A 17,969-nucleotide genomic window follows, 5' to 3' on the forward strand; every position below is an offset into this window, starting at 1 on the left:
TGCCCTTGGCAGAAAGGACTAGTGGCTGAATCTGAGGTCAGTAGTTCTCAACAAACAAACCTACCTTAGTGAAGGGAGCTTATTATAATTTTGAACAGTAAAATACTAATGGATGCAGAATACAGGGAAGAAAGAAGCATTGGCAAATGGGGCAAGCCACAGGCCTGGGAACCTGGCACTCAAACTAATCCTGGGAGTACTACTAGCTGGTACAGTCCTGGAAGTCATGACATTTTTTGGCCTTTCTGCAAAATGGGGATTATAAAAGGGCACTGGGCGCATCTACATGTGACTCTGCATTGCCATAGTGATGAACTACAGCGACATAGCACCGGCGGGTACAAACCATGATACCGCTGCTACATCGCTGTAGTGACAAGCTACCTTGCTATAGTGCATCGCTACAGCAATGTAGCTGCTAATAATAACAGTGCACTGCTGGGACTGTGTAGTAACGGCTGTTACTGAGCCATTATTTAGTACTTCCTGAAGCAAGTACTAAATGATGGCGCAGTAACAGCTGCACCATGGGAGTCACATGTAGATGCGCTCACTGTAGCTCTCACAGGTATCATGAAAATCTACACGTTTTGATTTGTACACTGCTTTGAAGATAAGAATGCCATTTTAGTACTATATTTTATTATTATGTAATGGTGTTGGACCAGAATGTGAGGACCAGTTCTCCATCCAGAATAGACAGCAACATTTTGCTCTCAGCTGGACTCAGGCAATTCCACTGAAGTCGACCATGTTGTACTGATATAACCAAAACCAGAATCCAGCTGAGTAAAATGATGTCTGGTGCTTGCCTGCCAAAAAATAAACTGATACAGTAAAGAAAAATGTAGTGGTAGCTTCAATTTTAGAGGTGTCCTGCTGTGTGGGAAAGTCCAAATGTAACCCTAAAATCTCTAACCTCTTGCTCTTCAGGCTGAAAAAGCTAGATCTGTTGCAAATTTAGGAAACTCAGGGGCCTCCAGAGGAATCTTATGCATTTGGGCTCAGAACAGTACTGTAAGGTTGAGCTTCCCTGTAAGAGTTTAATGAGGATAAAACAGCACAGACCTTTGGAACTCTAAGCAGGCTGCTCTGTTGGAACCATCTCTAAGGAGAGTTGAAACTGGAAAGTGATTTAAAATATAAAAGAAGATAGAAACCAAGTCCAGGCTCAATTCTTCTCTCAAAGTCCAATTTCTCTGTGAATTCAGTGGGAACTGAAGAGGCACCTGGGTTTTGTATTTTTACTGTTTAGCTTCCTTTGCTACAGTCTTGCTCAAGAGAATTTCCTGTGTGTTCAACAATGTTTAGATAAATCCTATAAGACTACTGGAAACAAGCAAATTTCCACTCTGAATTCTTCATACTTGGAGCAATGCTGCTTCTAACCAAGTCAAGAAAATCTTTGACGTTGAGATCAACAGAAAACATGCACTTCCCTGCAATCCTTAGGACTCCTTTGGGTTTCCCTTTATATTAGATTTTACCAATAGCATAAAAGTCATTCACACTCTCATAATGGATACATCTTACTTACATATACTCTCATACATATATATTCATATTATAAAGACTAAATTATTTGTTCCAAGTATTTATGCCCAACTCATCACTACAGTACCCTATTATTTGGAATCTGAATCCATGTGGCACCTGAGAGTAGAATCTGGATTCTCAGTTAAAAACATGCCAATCCCTAATCTGTGAAGATGTTTTTAAAAAACTATGAACATAAGGCTAAACTGCCTAACAACAGACCTCATGAAATCAGAACTGCGCTGCAAAACTTTTACACTAGATAGAATAGATCAGTGACCTATTCACTCACTCAGCTTGTCTCAAAATTGATTATTTACATGAAGGTTGTCAATTTGATTAATCCCTTTTAGAATGATTAGGAAAATCTCAGTAAGGACATTACTATAAATGTTACATTCTCCAGGTCAGACCTGAAGAATGCCTTGCATTCAAGAGCTTGTCTAACTTTATTCCAACTATACAGTTGGACCACTAAAAGATATTGCCTTAAGTTATTCGTATGCTTGCTTTTTTCTTCAGGTCACTAACTATGTCACTTATCATAAAGTCACGGAATTTTATGACGTTATAAAAGAGACAAAATCAGCTTTTGAGTTAGATTTTTCCATATAAAAACTATTAACATTTTTTGATTGGTCTATTAATAGTTGTTTCATCAGATCTCATTCTCCTGCTGGTTGAGAATCTAGGCTTTGGTCAAAGTGCACAAAGCACAAATTAGGGACTGTGGACCAATGGTGACTTACAAGTCATCTTTGCACTCTCCTGGTCCTAGTACTGTTTTATACAGGCTATTGTGCTAGCCCCTACAAGGCCAAGTTGGCCTCAGAGCTGCTGTAAATACACTGTGCTGCAACAGGCACAGTTATCATTTGTATTATGATATATCCCAATCACCACAGTTGAGGCTGCACTGGAACCCTGCACAATATAGCATCAGAGAAAGACCTTGCCCCAAAGAGTTTACAACATAAATGGGCAAGAAGCCAAAGATATAGCGGGCAGTTCTGAGTAACATAAGGGATCCTAGAAATGTCCCCTTTCTTTCAGCAACAGGAAGAGTAGGTTTCTCCAGAGATGTAACAATTATACAGGGATTACATTATACCAGTATAAAATGTTCTGATTTACCTATTATATATGTCCACACTTTTTGGCTGAAGTAGAAGTAAAAAGCTGTAAGTTTAAACCAGGGGAGGCCAATTATTAGGGCCTTCAGACCACATAGGTAGTTCTGGGGAGCTGCCATTGGCTGGTCAGCACCTCCCATCCCCCACAACAGCCCAGAGTCCACATGCCCTATGGCTCCTCATTGCCAACAGTGCATAGCCATATCCCTGACCCCGGCCCATCCCATGTCCATGCCAGACTCGCCCTGGCCAGAGTGGACCAGCCGGGACCCACATGCACAGCCCCAAACCCGGCCTCCCCGTGCCTGCTCCGAACTGCCCGCCCGTGCTCAGCAGCGGCAGCAGCCAGGCAGAAGCTGCTGCTCAACACAGGGAAAAAGCAGCCTCTCCCCCTTGCCGCTGCTGGGCCCTTCTTGCTGCAGCTGCCTGGAGCCCCTCCCTGCTGCTGTCACCACCACCTCTGGCCTGACCAGAAGGGCAGTGGTGGCTGTGGAGAGGAGCCACAAGGCAGCTTGGGTGAAGGCTCCAGGTGGCTGCAACAAGAAGGGACTGGCAGTGGCTAAGGAGAGGAGTCACTCTGCCTCCACACCAAACAGTAGCTTCTGCCTGGCTACCAACACCACTGCTCAGCCTGGGCCCCTGAATCTGGAGCAGGTGCAGGTTGGGCCAGGTCAGGGCTGCACACATGGGTTGCAGCTGGTCCGGAGATGGTCTGCTCCACTGGGCTAAGTCCAGAGTGGGTGTGGGGTGGGGTTGGTGCTGTGCACACAGGTCCCTACCAGTACCATGGGGTTGGGGCCAGCAGTGGTGGCAGTCAGAAGGAGCTGCTGCCACTACCTGGGCTTCTTAGAAAGGTAGTCTGGCTGCAGAGCACCCCTGCCCCACCATGTGCCTAGGGGTGATGGGACACGCCATAGCCCAGATGGTGCTTGGGCCAGGCAGGGCTGGGGGAACTACTGCGGGCTGGAAAAAGTCCCTCCGTGGACCGGATCCAGCCTGCAGGCCATATTTTGCCTACCCCTGGTTTAAACCAACTTCATTCATTTTGACATATGGCCTTGATCATTGGTGGCGAGACAAATGTGAAGGATCCAAAATTCAAAAATTGTATCTGATGTACAACCCTAATTATCACCTTTATATTTTCTTCATTTTGGCTTTTGTGAATGAGCTTATGAGAGCCAGACACCTAATCCACTGATTAACAACTACTTCATATATGCTAATATCTAAACTGCTAGGGCTAATGAATCAGACCTTTTTCACTTATCTGTTATTTACAAGCCAAACGTAAAGATGCTCTACATAAACCTGATGTTCTCTCAGCTATATTAAGTGCAATGAGTCAGGACACTGAAGCTATAGAACAGGATGATACAAGCTCATCTGCTAACACCACTAGAGACATATGGCACTTTGCAAATGTTAATTAAGGTTATGTATATTTATATTATATTTTAAGCTTCATGCAATATGGATTTTTAGGCTTTTGCTGAACCTGAATGTCTCACATTTGGGTTTTGGAAATTGAAGAAATCAGAGACTGCAATATGTTGTGTAAAAAAATCCCAACATTACATGTCTGTGGTCATGATATGATGGCTTGCCCCTGAAATAACATGGAAAAAAGTAAGACAAATTATAATTTATGAAGCAACATGACAAAAAGGAGAGAGTCTGGGAATTCAGTGCTTTATGAATCAAACTCACACCAGTGCACTAGAAGCCTGGCCTGCATGGAAACATGACTGACTCTTTGATGGGCCTGTTGTTTAAATTCCTGGAGGCTGGTGTGTGTTTCAGACATGTGTATAAATAACAGACACTCTCTGGATTTAGTAAGATCTTTAGTTGTGTTTTTAAACATTTGTGTGAATGGTCTCATTATTCATTTTTTCCATCTCATCCTAGGGCTGTTTTCTGCTTATAAAGCATTATTGCTTTGTTTTGTAAGCATAAGGACATGTTCCAGGAATACTGATTTTCATGAAAGGTTTCATTTGAGACTTTGTTCTCTTCAGAGACCATTCCCCCTTTCCGTTCCCAGTCTACATAAGGAAACCCAGAACTTCAACAACTGATACTATTTAAGATGGCACACAAACACACTCCTCAGCCAGCATGTACTCTACTTGGATTAGAGCTACTATGGAACATCTATCTCTAGGCACACACCCATCTCCACTACAGACTTTCAATGAACACTGATCCCTGGAGTTCATGAACTATGCTAAAAAATATGCCTGTTAAAACAGTACACTGAGCTGAATGCCAAGCCCATGTACCCTGGTTAAGTAGGTATGCCTGAGGGGAAAACTGTTTTGCATTTATGCATGTAAAAATCTTTGCTACATAAACATTGTTTACCCCCTTCTAAACCAAGCAAACAGATTAAGCATGAGGAATGTCAGAAATAAAAGGTTTAGCAGTTGACTGAATGGTTCTTCATTGTCTTGCTGGCTGCTTTGTGGATTTTTAAAAAGGAATTTGCAAGGATTAGGTCTGAAAAAAAGACAAAATGGTCTTGGGAGGGGCAAATTTGGAGGGAAGTCAGGCAATGTAAGTTTGTTTTAATAACTTTTGCTAAGGGTGCCTTGGAGAGATGCCATTTTAATATTTTGTATAAAGCTAAATCAGTAAAACTGGATGAAATTGCTAGAATTCAGGTGCAGTTTCAATCTTGCCAAATGTGCCTGGCTCTCTCTGGATTTAGGCCTATCTCTAGTGCCTCTAAGTGACTGTAAATGGGACGCAGCCATTGAGATTGAAGGTCAATAAATGTCTTCAATATTTTTCTCTGTTGGGCACAGAGCATGTGTTCATAGCAATGGAATCCTGAATCATCTTTGACAAAAGATGCATATTCTAAGGCTGCGGTCACTTCATGCCAGGCTGCCTATCCCAAGAATTGTAATTGTGACAAATGTCAGCAAAACTAGCATTCAAGGAGTTAAAAACCTTATTACATATAAACAAAATATGCAGAGATTAAAGTTAAAAAGTTTAAGCTTTTTGAATGACCTTGAACATATAGCAGATGTCCATTAAGGCAGCCTTTTTATGGAGTATTTGGCTGGCATTAGCAAAATTTGGGCTCATTTTCACTTCATGAAATCAGTAAGATCCCACAGGTGTCACCTGTCTGCAAACACTACCTGTGGGATGCTCCTTTAACCCCCCACAATATGTGTGGCTAGGGGTCTGGCAGGGGCATGGCACTGGGTAGAGAAAATGCTTTTTCACTCTAATTAAATGAAGCTGGGGTCAAGTCATCATGACAAACCTGTATCAGCTGGGCTGCGCTTTCTGGGCTGCCGTACCGATGATCGTGCCCATTAATAGCTAAAACCCGGTCATTCTCTTGAAGCTGTCCATCACGGGCAGCCACACCTCCTTCCAGCAAGTTGAAAATAAATACCCCAGGTTCATCTGCCTTGCGGACCAGTTTTATTCCCAGCTGCTCATCTGGGCTGCTTTTGCTTAGAACCACATGAAAACTGTCATCCCGGTTGTGAGCTTCAAAAGAAAGTCCATTGTTTCGGCATCGGTACCTCTGCTCTCTGAGTACTGTGAGTCGGAGCACTTGACAAGGCTGCTTCAGAATTGACACGGCATAGTTGTGAGGCACATTTTTGATGTCCATGCCATTTACCTAGAAGAGAGAATCATAAATCAATGGTGAAAAGACTGCCTAATCTGAACTGGCACTGTAGATAGCTCATCTATTTGCACAGATGCGTTCATGTTAAGTGCCATGCAGCATTGCAAGCTGTGTCACACAAAAGGCCAGGTTCCTATTACATAATATTATTCCCCTCAAGGATAGGACACAGCATATGGACAATTGCTTTCTTTTTCTTTTCTCACTGACTGTCTCCAGACATGACTATTATTTTTCAGTTTTATTACTATTCCTCCTCAGGCCTTCATATATCTTATCTTTATTCCACTAACTTCTGATTTGAAATCTTCTTCCCTGCTATCCTTCCTTTCACTCCCAGTAACTTGTCTGAAGTGCCCTTGTTCATTATCTCAAAACTACTATGGTTACAGTAGACAATCTGAATCTTTCATTTCCTACCTAATCAAAAAGCTGATCTGAACAGGGAAAACAAGCCGGCATAGTTTGGTCCACTTCTAGTCCAGATAGTTAGCTATAGCTGGACCTTAGGCTGATTTATTGCATCAGAGAACAAAGCTTTCCAAGTTTTAAAAAATGTTCTGGTTTTTCTTTTCTTTCAAGTAGCCACAAATGATAGAAATATAAACCAAGCCTGCAATTCTTGCTTTGCAAAACAGACGGGATATTTCACTACAAAATGAAAAATATTTGCCTAGTTTTAATTTGCCGTTTGGAAAAGCAAATCAGACAACAGTTTCTATGCAGTTTTACATTATGATGAGTGCTGCTAGACTGCAACAAAAATTATTCTCGGCATAGAGAATTGGCTTTGTTTGGTGGGTGGTTAATATTGTCGCTCTAGGAAAGTCAACGCTGCAAATCCAAAAAGTGAATACAGCTCATCTAGACATGAACAAACTTGCTTTAAACTCACTGGACTTGGAAACCAATAAGTGCTATCAGCAGCAGAATGATATTCATCATGGACTACAGAGTTCACTCAGGACTCTTTGTAACTAGTTGGGTGGCTAGCACACCGGAGTGCTGCTATGGCTACTCTGCTCTTGGCACTCAAGCCAGTTAGTTTAAAGCTACCTGGGGTATGTCTACGTAAACTGCAATTCTACCACTGGACTGCAGTGTACACATATCCTAAATTCAGTGTCTGCTCAGCAGTTCTACAACTCTGTTGCACTGAGCTGGGACCAAAACAAAAGAAAAACAGAAACTTAAATTTCCATGATACCGGTTAAGTTTTTTCTTCTAGTTAACCTAGAACTGTTGTTTACTGGAGGATTTAAACAAGACAGTGGATTAATAGAACAAACATCATTGACTACAAATGGCGAGTTTCATTTTGATCTTGCGAAATTCCTTTAATGACCATAAGAATAAAGGACTGTTAAGGCACTCCATAGCCATCAAATCTAGATCCCTGGATTCACAAGCAGCTGCTACCAAAAAATTCCCAAAATTTCCTGAATCACTTCAAACTCTCAACCATGAGGCATAAAAGCAGGAACACCCACCCCCACCCCACAGCGTGCTATAGATAAAAGCTAGGGAGACAAGGGCACCACCAATGCTTTGCCATTGCAATGACAGAACTGGTTAATATGTGCTTCTACATCTGCTCAACCCCCAGCTGATAGAACAGATTCAACCCCCAGCACTAGGTTATCTGGCTTACAGGGCTCCCCATGGGTATGTAGGGTGCCCCATGGGCCACAGCACTGCATGCTAGATCAGGCTTACAGGGCAGCACTGGGTCCAATCCCAGGATGTGGGGCCAGGTGAAGGTAGTGCTGCAATTGGGCTCCAGGGGCCCTGGAGCCTGGCAACCAGCATGCAAAGCTGGGCAGAGGTGGTGAGGAGCCCTGTGGTCCAATCTAGGCACTTGGGGCCAGTGCAGGGCCTGATCCTGGTGTACAGGGTCAGATCCAGCCTGTGGACTGGCCCAGCATTATTCATGTGGCCTGTAGCACCTAAACATTGAGCACCACTGATATAGACTAATTGGTAAATGGAAACAATCATATAATCTGAGGTCACAATTCTGCAAGGTGCTAAGTGTTTTTAGTTATCACTTATCAGTGACATTAATAGAAATTGAGAAAGCTCAGCAATTTACTGGTGGTGCTCTGTATTTCAAAGGATCAGCCCCTGTTAGATTACTGGCAAAGAAAACTTAACACAAATCTGCAGAACACAGTGTTGCTGGATATACTGTCTACCAGCAGCCAAAAGGTAGGCAGTATGAAGGAAGCAGCAAGATGGCTGTCAAGAGGTATGCCTCTGAGAAAGCCTTGGTGTTATATATTGTCGGTTTGTCTGCACTGCAGTTCAAATAATTATTTACAGCTCATATCTGTAACAGGACCCCTACCCCATTACTGAGAAGGGAGGGCAGAGTCCTGGGGGTCAGCTGGTCAGACAAGCCCAGGCACAGAGCAAAAAGGGGGGATAAGACTGGAACAAGCACTTACCACTAGAGCCAGCAGCAGTGGCGAGAAGCCCTGAAGCTGCCTGAGATTGGCTAGGACAGAGATCACTGGTAAAAGCCCAGGAATGCAGGTGACCAGCAGGCACAAGGGCCAGAGAGATCTATAGATACAGGCCCTGCAGGCTGCACAGAAAACAAGCTGCTTGCTGAGAACTAGCCAAGGGGTGCCTGCAGGACTGCTGAGCTGCCTGGGAACTACTGGCCAGACTGTGAAAGCCCCAAGTAGGGCCTAACCTGGGAGCTAGCTGTCCTGGATGCTTGCCTGCCTTTTGGGGGGTGGGGAGGGGAGATATTCCTGTGGGTTAAAGGGTTATTATGCTATTTTTTCTGCTGAGTGTTATTCAGTTACCCAGGAGGGGAGAGTTTTGATTGTAGCCAGGGGGCTTTTCTTTTGGTTATGGTTTACTGCCAATGGCTTGGGTTTGGGACTAAAGGGATGGTTTGGAGGTCCTATTGGTTCCCAAGAGGCACGTATCAGCCCTGAGCACTCCTGAAGGCAGGCTCAAGGTGTTGCGGGAAAGTGGCAGGTCCAGAGTGGGGTGCAGTGTAGGGGTCAGCGAGCCCAGAGTAGGGCAGTCCTGCAGTGGGCCAAGACAAGACTGGGAACCAAAAATCAGGTCCGGCCCAGTGGGCCTAGGCTGTGGGACCCAGCTGAGAGGAAAAAAGGACTGAGGCCAGAGGGGCCAAGCCCTGGAAAACATATCTGAGTGCCCAGACATTAGCTAGCCCACAAACCAGGGGCTGGGACCTACTTTGGGACCCTCAGAGATAGCTTCGCTCAAATACAGAACACAACATCAAGTTGTGGCAGGTGAGAGGGGAGATATACTCAGAAGAGGAAACTGCGCAGGGTCTGGGCAACTATCAGGGGATGTTGCAGTCACCCCTCCTCTCTTCCCTTGGGATAGTGTCTTGTTATAATATCAACACATCTAAGTGAGTTTTAGACTAGCTAGTTGGGGTACTGATAGTGGTGTATTCTCTATAGCATTGAGTTCAACTCAGCTTACTTCCTCAGACAGCTACCCAGGATCCTGAAAGGGTTGCAGACTGAGGCTTTTGGGCCAGGGACAGAAGTTACATATAAACTGGCTTAAGATAAACCTTGTTCGATGTAGTATCAGATTTAACTGATTTAGGTTAAACCGGTTTATGGAACTTCTGTCCCAGATCCCTTCCTGGTTCAAGTTAACTCACAGTACCCCAGCATCCCATGATACTTTGCAGCCCTGGGTTATGCTGCCTGCTCCAAGTGGCATGCCTCTTGGAGCAGGAAAAGGGAAAGCCCCTATGGTGTGGGCTTTTTGACCCTCAGCAATCCGCCCCCTGCCCAGCTGCTGATTGCTTCAGTGGCTGCCACAGGTGGGAGGGAGAAGCAGTCCTCCTGGCCAGATGCCTGCCCATGCAGCCCAGCATGGGAGCACTGGGAAGCCCCTTCCTTGCGGTGGGCTTCTCTCTACCCCAGCCCAGGGTCCTCCAGCAAGGGCAGCCGCAGGGAACTGATGGGAATTCATCCCCTCCCGAACCCCAGAGCTGCTTGCTTTAGCCCCTGTGAAACTCAGGGATAGCTCTGGGCAGCCTCAGGGATTAGGCCCATAGAAATTTCAGCCAATTCTGTACTCATGTAACTGGAGATTGCACCAACTGAGAGTTAGCCCTCAATTGGAAACACTTCCTTAAAAATCCTGATTCTGGCTGGGTCACAGCCTCCTGTACTGCACTTCAGTCATCCCGCCTCAGGCTAAAAGAGGAAGCCTGAAACACAAGGGAAAATAACCACACCAATCAATCAGTAAACTTCAGAAATGGTTTGATTCAAGATTTGAGCAAAGGTTATGGTCAGTTCTTATTTATCCATGTAGTTCATCCATCCTAATTCATTAAAGCAGTAATTCAGGAAAGCATCTGTATTCAGGGCAGCATTTAAGCATGCATGGAAGTGATTTTCTGAATAATTGTCAATTTTGTAGAAAAAACTTCACAAAGTAGCAGTCTGCAGTGTAATTTCACATCTTTCCAAAATTATGCTGTTTTACAGACCTACACCTACACCCCCTAAGCCTGCTGTAGTATTTTACCTACATATCTTTTTGTTAAGATTTGTCCCTTCATCAAGCCTCCATAGTACAGTACCTTTAGTATCATGTCTCCTGGCAGCAATCTTGCATCTCTGGCAATCGCCCCATCTCGATAAATATGCTGTATAATAATGTGAACCAAAGGAGTCTCACTGCCTCCAACAATCCTAATGGCCAGATTTTCATTGGGATCAGTACGGTTGATCTTAATACTGGTAATTTCACCATCTGGGATCAGGTGATACAATCTGGGAAAACCTGAAATGCATATAAAAAGATATGTATTTGGAATAATAATTTTACATAAGTAAAACACTTAAAGCACACACAGCTTTGAGGCATCCACAGCAGATCCAGCTGGGTCAGACTTTATCAGTAGGTATGATTAATGGTAAAAGGGGAGGGAAGGATGCACATGTTATTTTAGGGATTTGAAATGATTTATTGATTAATACATGCAAGCTTTCATCTTTCTGCTATCAGTTCTTCTCTCTCTCCCTTCTACCATTATGTACTGGGACTCCTGCCAGTCTGCAGTGTAGTACCCCAAAATACAACTAGGACCTTTATTGTGATCCAGGCAGATCAAATTTAAGAAAACTGCAGTAATGTGTTCAAGTATCTCAGGAGAACTAAATATGTTCTTTGCCTTAAAACATGCTCCCTTCCAGGCAGTCATTCTTTACTGGGCCAAGGACTATAGCATGGACATGTGTAACCACCACACCAAAGGCAGAGCAGCCTACAAACACTGGCCATCACATCATGATCCATCATAGGCTTTGTTTACTGGTGCATGTCAGTTTTCAGGGGCTGCCTGAGCAGTGTGCATGACTGCTTTACTAACCTTGTGTTTCAGCACCGCAAAAGAAAATACCAGAGGGTGCTTGGCTCACAAAACCTGAGGAAGTATTTCCTCAAATCTCATCTGCGAATTAAAGGAGAACAAGATGCCCTGCAGTTTCTCTATAGAACCCATCCTACTTCACTGTACAGTGTTCAAGCATACTCACTAAATAGGAGCCCCAGGCTCCTTTCCCAATGTCGGTGTGCAAAGTCTTTGGGTGTCTGGAGGAAGAGCACATGGAAACTATGAATGAGGACGGGGTACATGTCAAACTTCTAGGACTGTCCAAACTCTGTGGGCTCAGCTACATATAAAAATGACTTTCTTCTAACCAAACCATCATATGTAATACAATGAAGGCTTGGTTTAAAACCTGATTGGGAAATGCAGGCATAAAAAGGCGTCTCTGCTTGGAATCCATTTAGCTGAAATGGCAGAAACAGCTGAAGCTATTAATAATGGCTGTGACTTTTCTACATTATTGCCTAGTGAGATGTTACTGCAGGCCTGTAAGTATGGGGCAAAACTAATAGACAGTTGCATGTCCCAGACCTTACAACATAGCTTTACCTCCCATCTACAGAAAAAACAATATGACAATATTCCCTGATACAGATCCCAGCTCAGCGTGGAATGTACATGCCAAATGTTAGACATCTGTATAGGCTCCCAGAAACAACAGTCTGCTCCTGTGTTTTGAGTCAGGTGTGTGCTTGAGTACATCTTTAATTGGCACTATACAGTGCAATGTAGAGAGAATGATTAATTTGGATTCAAGTAACAGGCAATTTATTTGAAGGGAAGAATAATATTTTTCTCTCCATGCCAGAATTTGAACGACATTTTCACTTGACTTATAAAACCACTAGGTAGCGTATAACCATTTTGTCTCCCAAGCTGTAGTGAGCAGAATTTTCCTGTACCCAAGGAAGGCTGAGTGGTTGTTTCCTCTTTTTACCAATATTTCCTATATTTATGTTTCAAAGGGCATATCTCTCTTTACACCATGTATTGCTATCACTTCCTTTTCTTTAAGGAGTAGTAAACTTTCTGATAAAAATCCATCCTCAAATCATCTGAGTCTTAAGAGCCACTTAGCTATATTAGTCCCAAGTCAGGTAGAAGATAGGGGCATCAGCCTTTGTTGTCAACAGCTTTGTCAGATTCTATGAATGGATTTGCAGAAAGAAAGGGATTAAAATATACAAGAATTAAATATAAAGGAAGAGGACAGGGGGAGGAAGCAAAAGGTGGGTAGAAAAGATCTAAAAGAGCAGATGGCTGTGTCCAGACAAGCATGGCCGTGCAGTGTGTAGTGCCATGGACACATCTGCAGTGCCACGTACCGCATGTTTTGTTGTTGTCCATGCTGCAAGGGAGCAGGGGGGGGGGAGGGGGTTGACCTGGAGATATCCAAGGGTCAAAAAAACCCCGTGGAAAAAAGGCAGAGCGGTGTACATGTCAGCAGTGTGCCGCCTGAAGCCAGAGCCTGGCTGGCCAGAGCTGCACTTGACTGCTGGCCAGGCTCCGTGTGGCAGGATCACTGCTGCTGCAGCTCTGGGATGCCCCCAGAATCCCAGGTAAAGCTGCTGGAGAAAGCCCAGTGTTGGCCCCAGCTTCCCCTACCCCACCCAGGGTAACCTGCCACACTCCAGAGCACTGGTAACGCATAGGGGGTGCACGCAGGTGCATGTGCACCCCCTGAGATCGGCCATGCACCCCCTGGAAGCACCAGCCGTGAAATCAGAAGTGCACTTCCAGTTTCACCACTAGCTTGGCAATTGGCTGCTGGGGGGCCCCCCTCTACCTGGTCAGCCATCGGCCACTGGGGGACACCCCCCTCCCCCCGTAGGCAATCTGGTGCCCCCACAGAGTCGGGAGGCACCGGTCACCCATGTTCCAGAGCGCACATGGCACAGACGTTCCCCAGGGACAACTAGCAGTGGCACAGGGTGCACCGCCTCTAGTTGTCCCTGGGAAACAAAACGTCCACACGTGTCTGGACACAGCCATTGAATACAAGCCGATGAAAGCTCATGTCTCTCTAAACCAGTTAGTCTCTAAGGTGCCCTACTTTTCCCTGAGTCTAAGAGAAACCAAAGGAGTTATCACAAGGAAATAATCCTTGGCTCAGTATTATTTTACAGGAATATCAGTATATATTAAATATATTAACCAATATTGAATATATTAACCTGTTAAACATCTTTTATTGATGCAAGTCCCCTGTACATGAGGGAAGCCATTTTGAATCTTTACCACATGGGATCTTTTGACCCTTTTTGAGAACTGTTATGAATTCATGTAAAAATAAATATTTTTTTTACAATTATGGGTAAAAAATAATTTGTCACTGTTTCTTTCAATTATTCATTTTTAAAATAAAGAGGTGGTAGCAAAGAGTTTGCACATCCCTTGGACAGCCAGCTGCAGAACCCAGGTCTTAGTTTTCATGCACCCCGTTTATCCCTCTCCCCTCTCTCACCCTCATATATATAATTAGCTCTGCTCCAGCCTTTTTAACCAGGTTTTCCAGAGTAGGAAAACCCCAGAGCATGCATGCCTGCCTTTATTCTTTTACATTTCCAGTTTTTACATATTGATGAACTGCGGAATCTAGAAAGAAGTAAACCTTCTGTCCTGTGCTTGGTGATTCTTGCAGATTTTTTCCTGCACGCCTGTATTTGTCTCCTCAGGAGTGATATGGAGTACTCTGAATCTGTCAATAATAATAAAACAGATATCTGGTTTACTTCTTCCTTAAGCAGTACTCCTTTGATATAAGCCTGTAAAATTATTGATGTACCAGTGGCCCTACTGCAGTTACAAATGACATGGAACAGAACAACAACCCCAAGTTAGACTAACACCTACGCTCAGTTGGAAAGATGTAGGGTATTTAACTTGCATTAGCACTTTTGCCATAAGATTTTCCCATGAAATGTTAACCATGCTTGCCTATTTCTCCCCAAAGTTTATGCTGCTTAATATTAGCCAATACTGAAATTAAATCAAGTCACATGCTTGTTGTATACCTGCTAATAATACTGATATTAAAATATTTTGGCCCTTAATTTCCAAGCCCAGGTTTGATAATGTCAGTTGCTCAGGTCTAATATATCTTGATAGTATTATCAACAGATTTGCACCCAGTGCTGTATATCTTAGTTAATTTTAGTTGACCTGACACACAGAGTAGTCAGTTGAAGCCAATGGGATTATTTCCCTGGTTAAAATTTACACACATCAATAAAGCTTTTTGTAGGAGCAGATTCTTGCTTTTTTTTTTTTTTTAACTTTGCTTCCAGAATTTAAGCAAACTTTGATCAAGAGGTCATCAGTAGTCCCTCAGTACAAGGATGAGGCATCCAGTAAACAGGGACATCACAGGTGAGTGACAGAGGCAGCTAATCCAAATACTACATGTTTGATTGCAGACATGGCAAATAGTTCTGGGAGAAAGGAGTAGGTCCTGGTGATATCAGATCTCAGCTCTTCCCCTTTGTCTCTCTTGTCTATCCACAATCCATAGTGAGGCAAGTTTACTTGAAATGACTAATGCCTTGTTGTATATCACAGCACTACTGGGGATGACTCAGTGCTCAAGTCTCCCAGGCATTGTTGTTAACACTGCTAATAAAGATCCAAATAAATAGTTCTGTATTTTTCACATGCGTTTGTCCTGGCTTGGATTTTGTACTGTTTTCAATCATCCTAATTTTGCACATTGCACAAATTGTTTTAATATTTCATTTTCCCAATTATTTTTGGTTACTTTGCAGATGGGAACAAGTCTTGAAAGATGTCCCAAACTTTGGGAATTTTACCATTTTAATGCCTTTTGTTGTTTCTGTGAACTCCACCTATGTAATATTATCTCACAAAAGTTAGCTGGCACTGAAAATGCAACTATTTTAAAGCTCAAGGTATTTTAATAATATTAATCTTTTCTAGGTCAGCAATCACATCCCCCTTTAATGTTTCTATTTTGGCCTCATTCAGGAACTCTACTGGGTTAAACCCTGCAGGACTGCTCTTTTTCGGGAGCGGGGGGAGGGGGGGAAGGAGGGGAGAGGGAATGTATTTATGTATATTATATATCAGGGGTGGGCAAAATACAGACCGCGGGCCGGATCCAGCCTGCGAGGCCATTCTATCTGGCCCACAGGGCCCCTAAAAATTTTAGAAAATTAATACTCATCTGTCCTTGGTTCCTGTAAAAAATGACAGGAATCAAGGGCAGTAGGACCCAGGGGAAGCCTGGCGGGCTCCCACAACAGCAGGGCCCACCTGGCCCTGCCCCCACAGCCAGAAGCCCCAGCCAGGGCTTTTGGCCTGGGACCATGTGGCTGCCCCACACCGGAACTGCAGGTAAGAGGAAAGGGGGAGGGAGGGAGGGAAGGGCAAGAGAGGACCCCAGGCAGGGAAGGAGCCTGGGAAAAAATGGCCCGGGGAAAAGCTGAACATGGGGAGGGGGAAAGCAGCCCCTTGCCCACCCTGTGGCTGGCGCCCCGTGCTGCAGCTGCTTGCAGCGGGGAGAAGGGCGCCCTATGCGGGCTGCAAGCAGCTGCAGCAGGGAGCGCTGGCCATGGGGTGGGGGAGGGGCCACTTTTCCCCATGCTCAGCTTTTCCCCAGGCTCCTTCCCAGCACGGAGGAAAGCGGCCCCTCGCCCACCCCGTGGCCAGTGCCCTGCACTGTAGCTGCTTGCAGCCCACCTGGGGCTGCCTGTGCCTGCCCCAGCCAGCCTCGCATGGGGTGTGAGCACCTGCAGCAGGGACCGCTGGTCATAGGGCGGGCAAGGGGGCTGCTTTTCCCTACGCTCAGCACCAGCTTCTTCCCTGTCGGCGAGCAGGGGGTCAGGGCTGTGCGCTGCTCCCTGCCTGCACTGTGGGTCTGGGGGGCATTGGGAGTGAGTAGGTGTTGACCCAGCAGGAGCATGGGGCCCACACCAGTGTCCCAGGGTCAGTGCTGGTGGGGCCTAGAGCAGGGTGGCAGGAGCACAGGGTCCCAGCTGGCAGTGGCTCTATGGAGCTGGGCCAGCTCCACCCTCTCCCTACTGATGCAGCCCAGCCTGGCTGCACAGACCCCTGCCAGCCTGTGCCCCGCTTTGGGCTTCACCAGTGCTGGCCCTGGGACATTGGTTCCAAGACATTGGGACATTGGTCCCAAGATGGTGACCAGGGGGCAGGGCACCTGTCAGGGGGCGGGGCACCTGTCAAGGGGTAGGGCTACCCATGTGGTCCTTGACAGCCTGCCAAAACTGGGTAACCGGCCCTCCGCCCGAAATAATCGCCCGCCCCTGTTATATATACATTCCCCCATAAATATTTATACATATCTTATTAAGCACCATGGATTTTAAGTCCCTAAAACCAGTTTCTTGTGAGAACTGGACTACAACTAAACAAAATTTGTAACAAGAAGATTGGAAATCCCAATCTACTGCTGCAATTTTGATTTCAAATTTGGTTTGGGTACTGTATTCTTGGCTTGGCTTATAAATTAGGTTTATAATGATTTGTGTAAGCCATTTTTCTTTCTTTGTACAAGTTTCTCTAGTTTTATGCTGTACATGCATTCCTGGAAAAGGGCACATAACTCAAATTTGCATAAAGGGAACCCACTTTACAATGTAACAAATAAGAAGACGTTCCAAGACCTCGACTGTACTGATCCCCAGACCCATTTCTACCACTCTTACAAGACAATTTTGGTACTCACCAACAGCAGACAGTACACACAAGCACAGGGAACAATCATAATGGGGGTGGCAACTACAGAAACATGTCGCAGACAACGAGCGAAGAGCATGGATCCACACAGGAGACTATATTTTGGTGTGCGTCACTCCCACAATCCACCACACAAAGCAGCTGACTGCAGGCTTCCACCACACTGATTTCATAAGAGTGAATTTACCTCACATATGACCCTTTTTATACCAAAAATGTGTTATCACATAAGAGTAAATATGCACATACAGAACCTGCATAAAGTGAGGGAAACCTGTACAAGAAGTATCACAGGCATGTGCTTGAAAATGGTTTTCTAGTTCCCCAAAGCCACTAACCTTTCTTAGCTTTTTTGTATGGTACAAATTATTTTAGACATCTGCCAACGAAGTGGATACAAGCCATTAGGTGAATCCTATTTATTTCTATGGCTGTGGACAAGCACACCTTTTAACTGTTTTAAAAAGGGAGGGGAAGGTGATGCTCAGGGGGTACACATCAGTTGGTACCATGTAAC

At 44.7% G+C, this 17,969-nt stretch overlaps 1 protein-coding gene across 1 annotated transcript in view; it reads right to left on the reverse strand.

Annotated features, from left to right (window-relative positions):
- LNX1 (ligand of numb-protein X 1) overlaps positions 1-17,969 on the reverse strand; it is a 99,252-nt gene that overhangs the window by 26,081 nt on the left and 55,202 nt on the right. The window contains exons 5-6 of the mRNA XM_006019016.3: positions 10,928-11,130; positions 5,953-6,321 (exon numbers count right to left, since the gene is read on the reverse strand). Coding sequence (XP_006019078.1) covers positions 5,953-6,321; positions 10,928-11,130 — 572 coding nt within the window. The remainder of the gene's footprint in view (positions 1-5,952; positions 6,322-10,927; positions 11,131-17,969) is intronic.

Source organism: Alligator sinensis, unplaced genomic scaffold (genome assembly GCF_000455745.1).
Source record: "Alligator sinensis unplaced genomic scaffold, ASM45574v1 scaffold134_1, whole genome shotgun sequence".
Lineage (NCBI taxonomy): Eukaryota > Metazoa > Chordata > Crocodylia > Alligatoridae > Alligator > Alligator sinensis.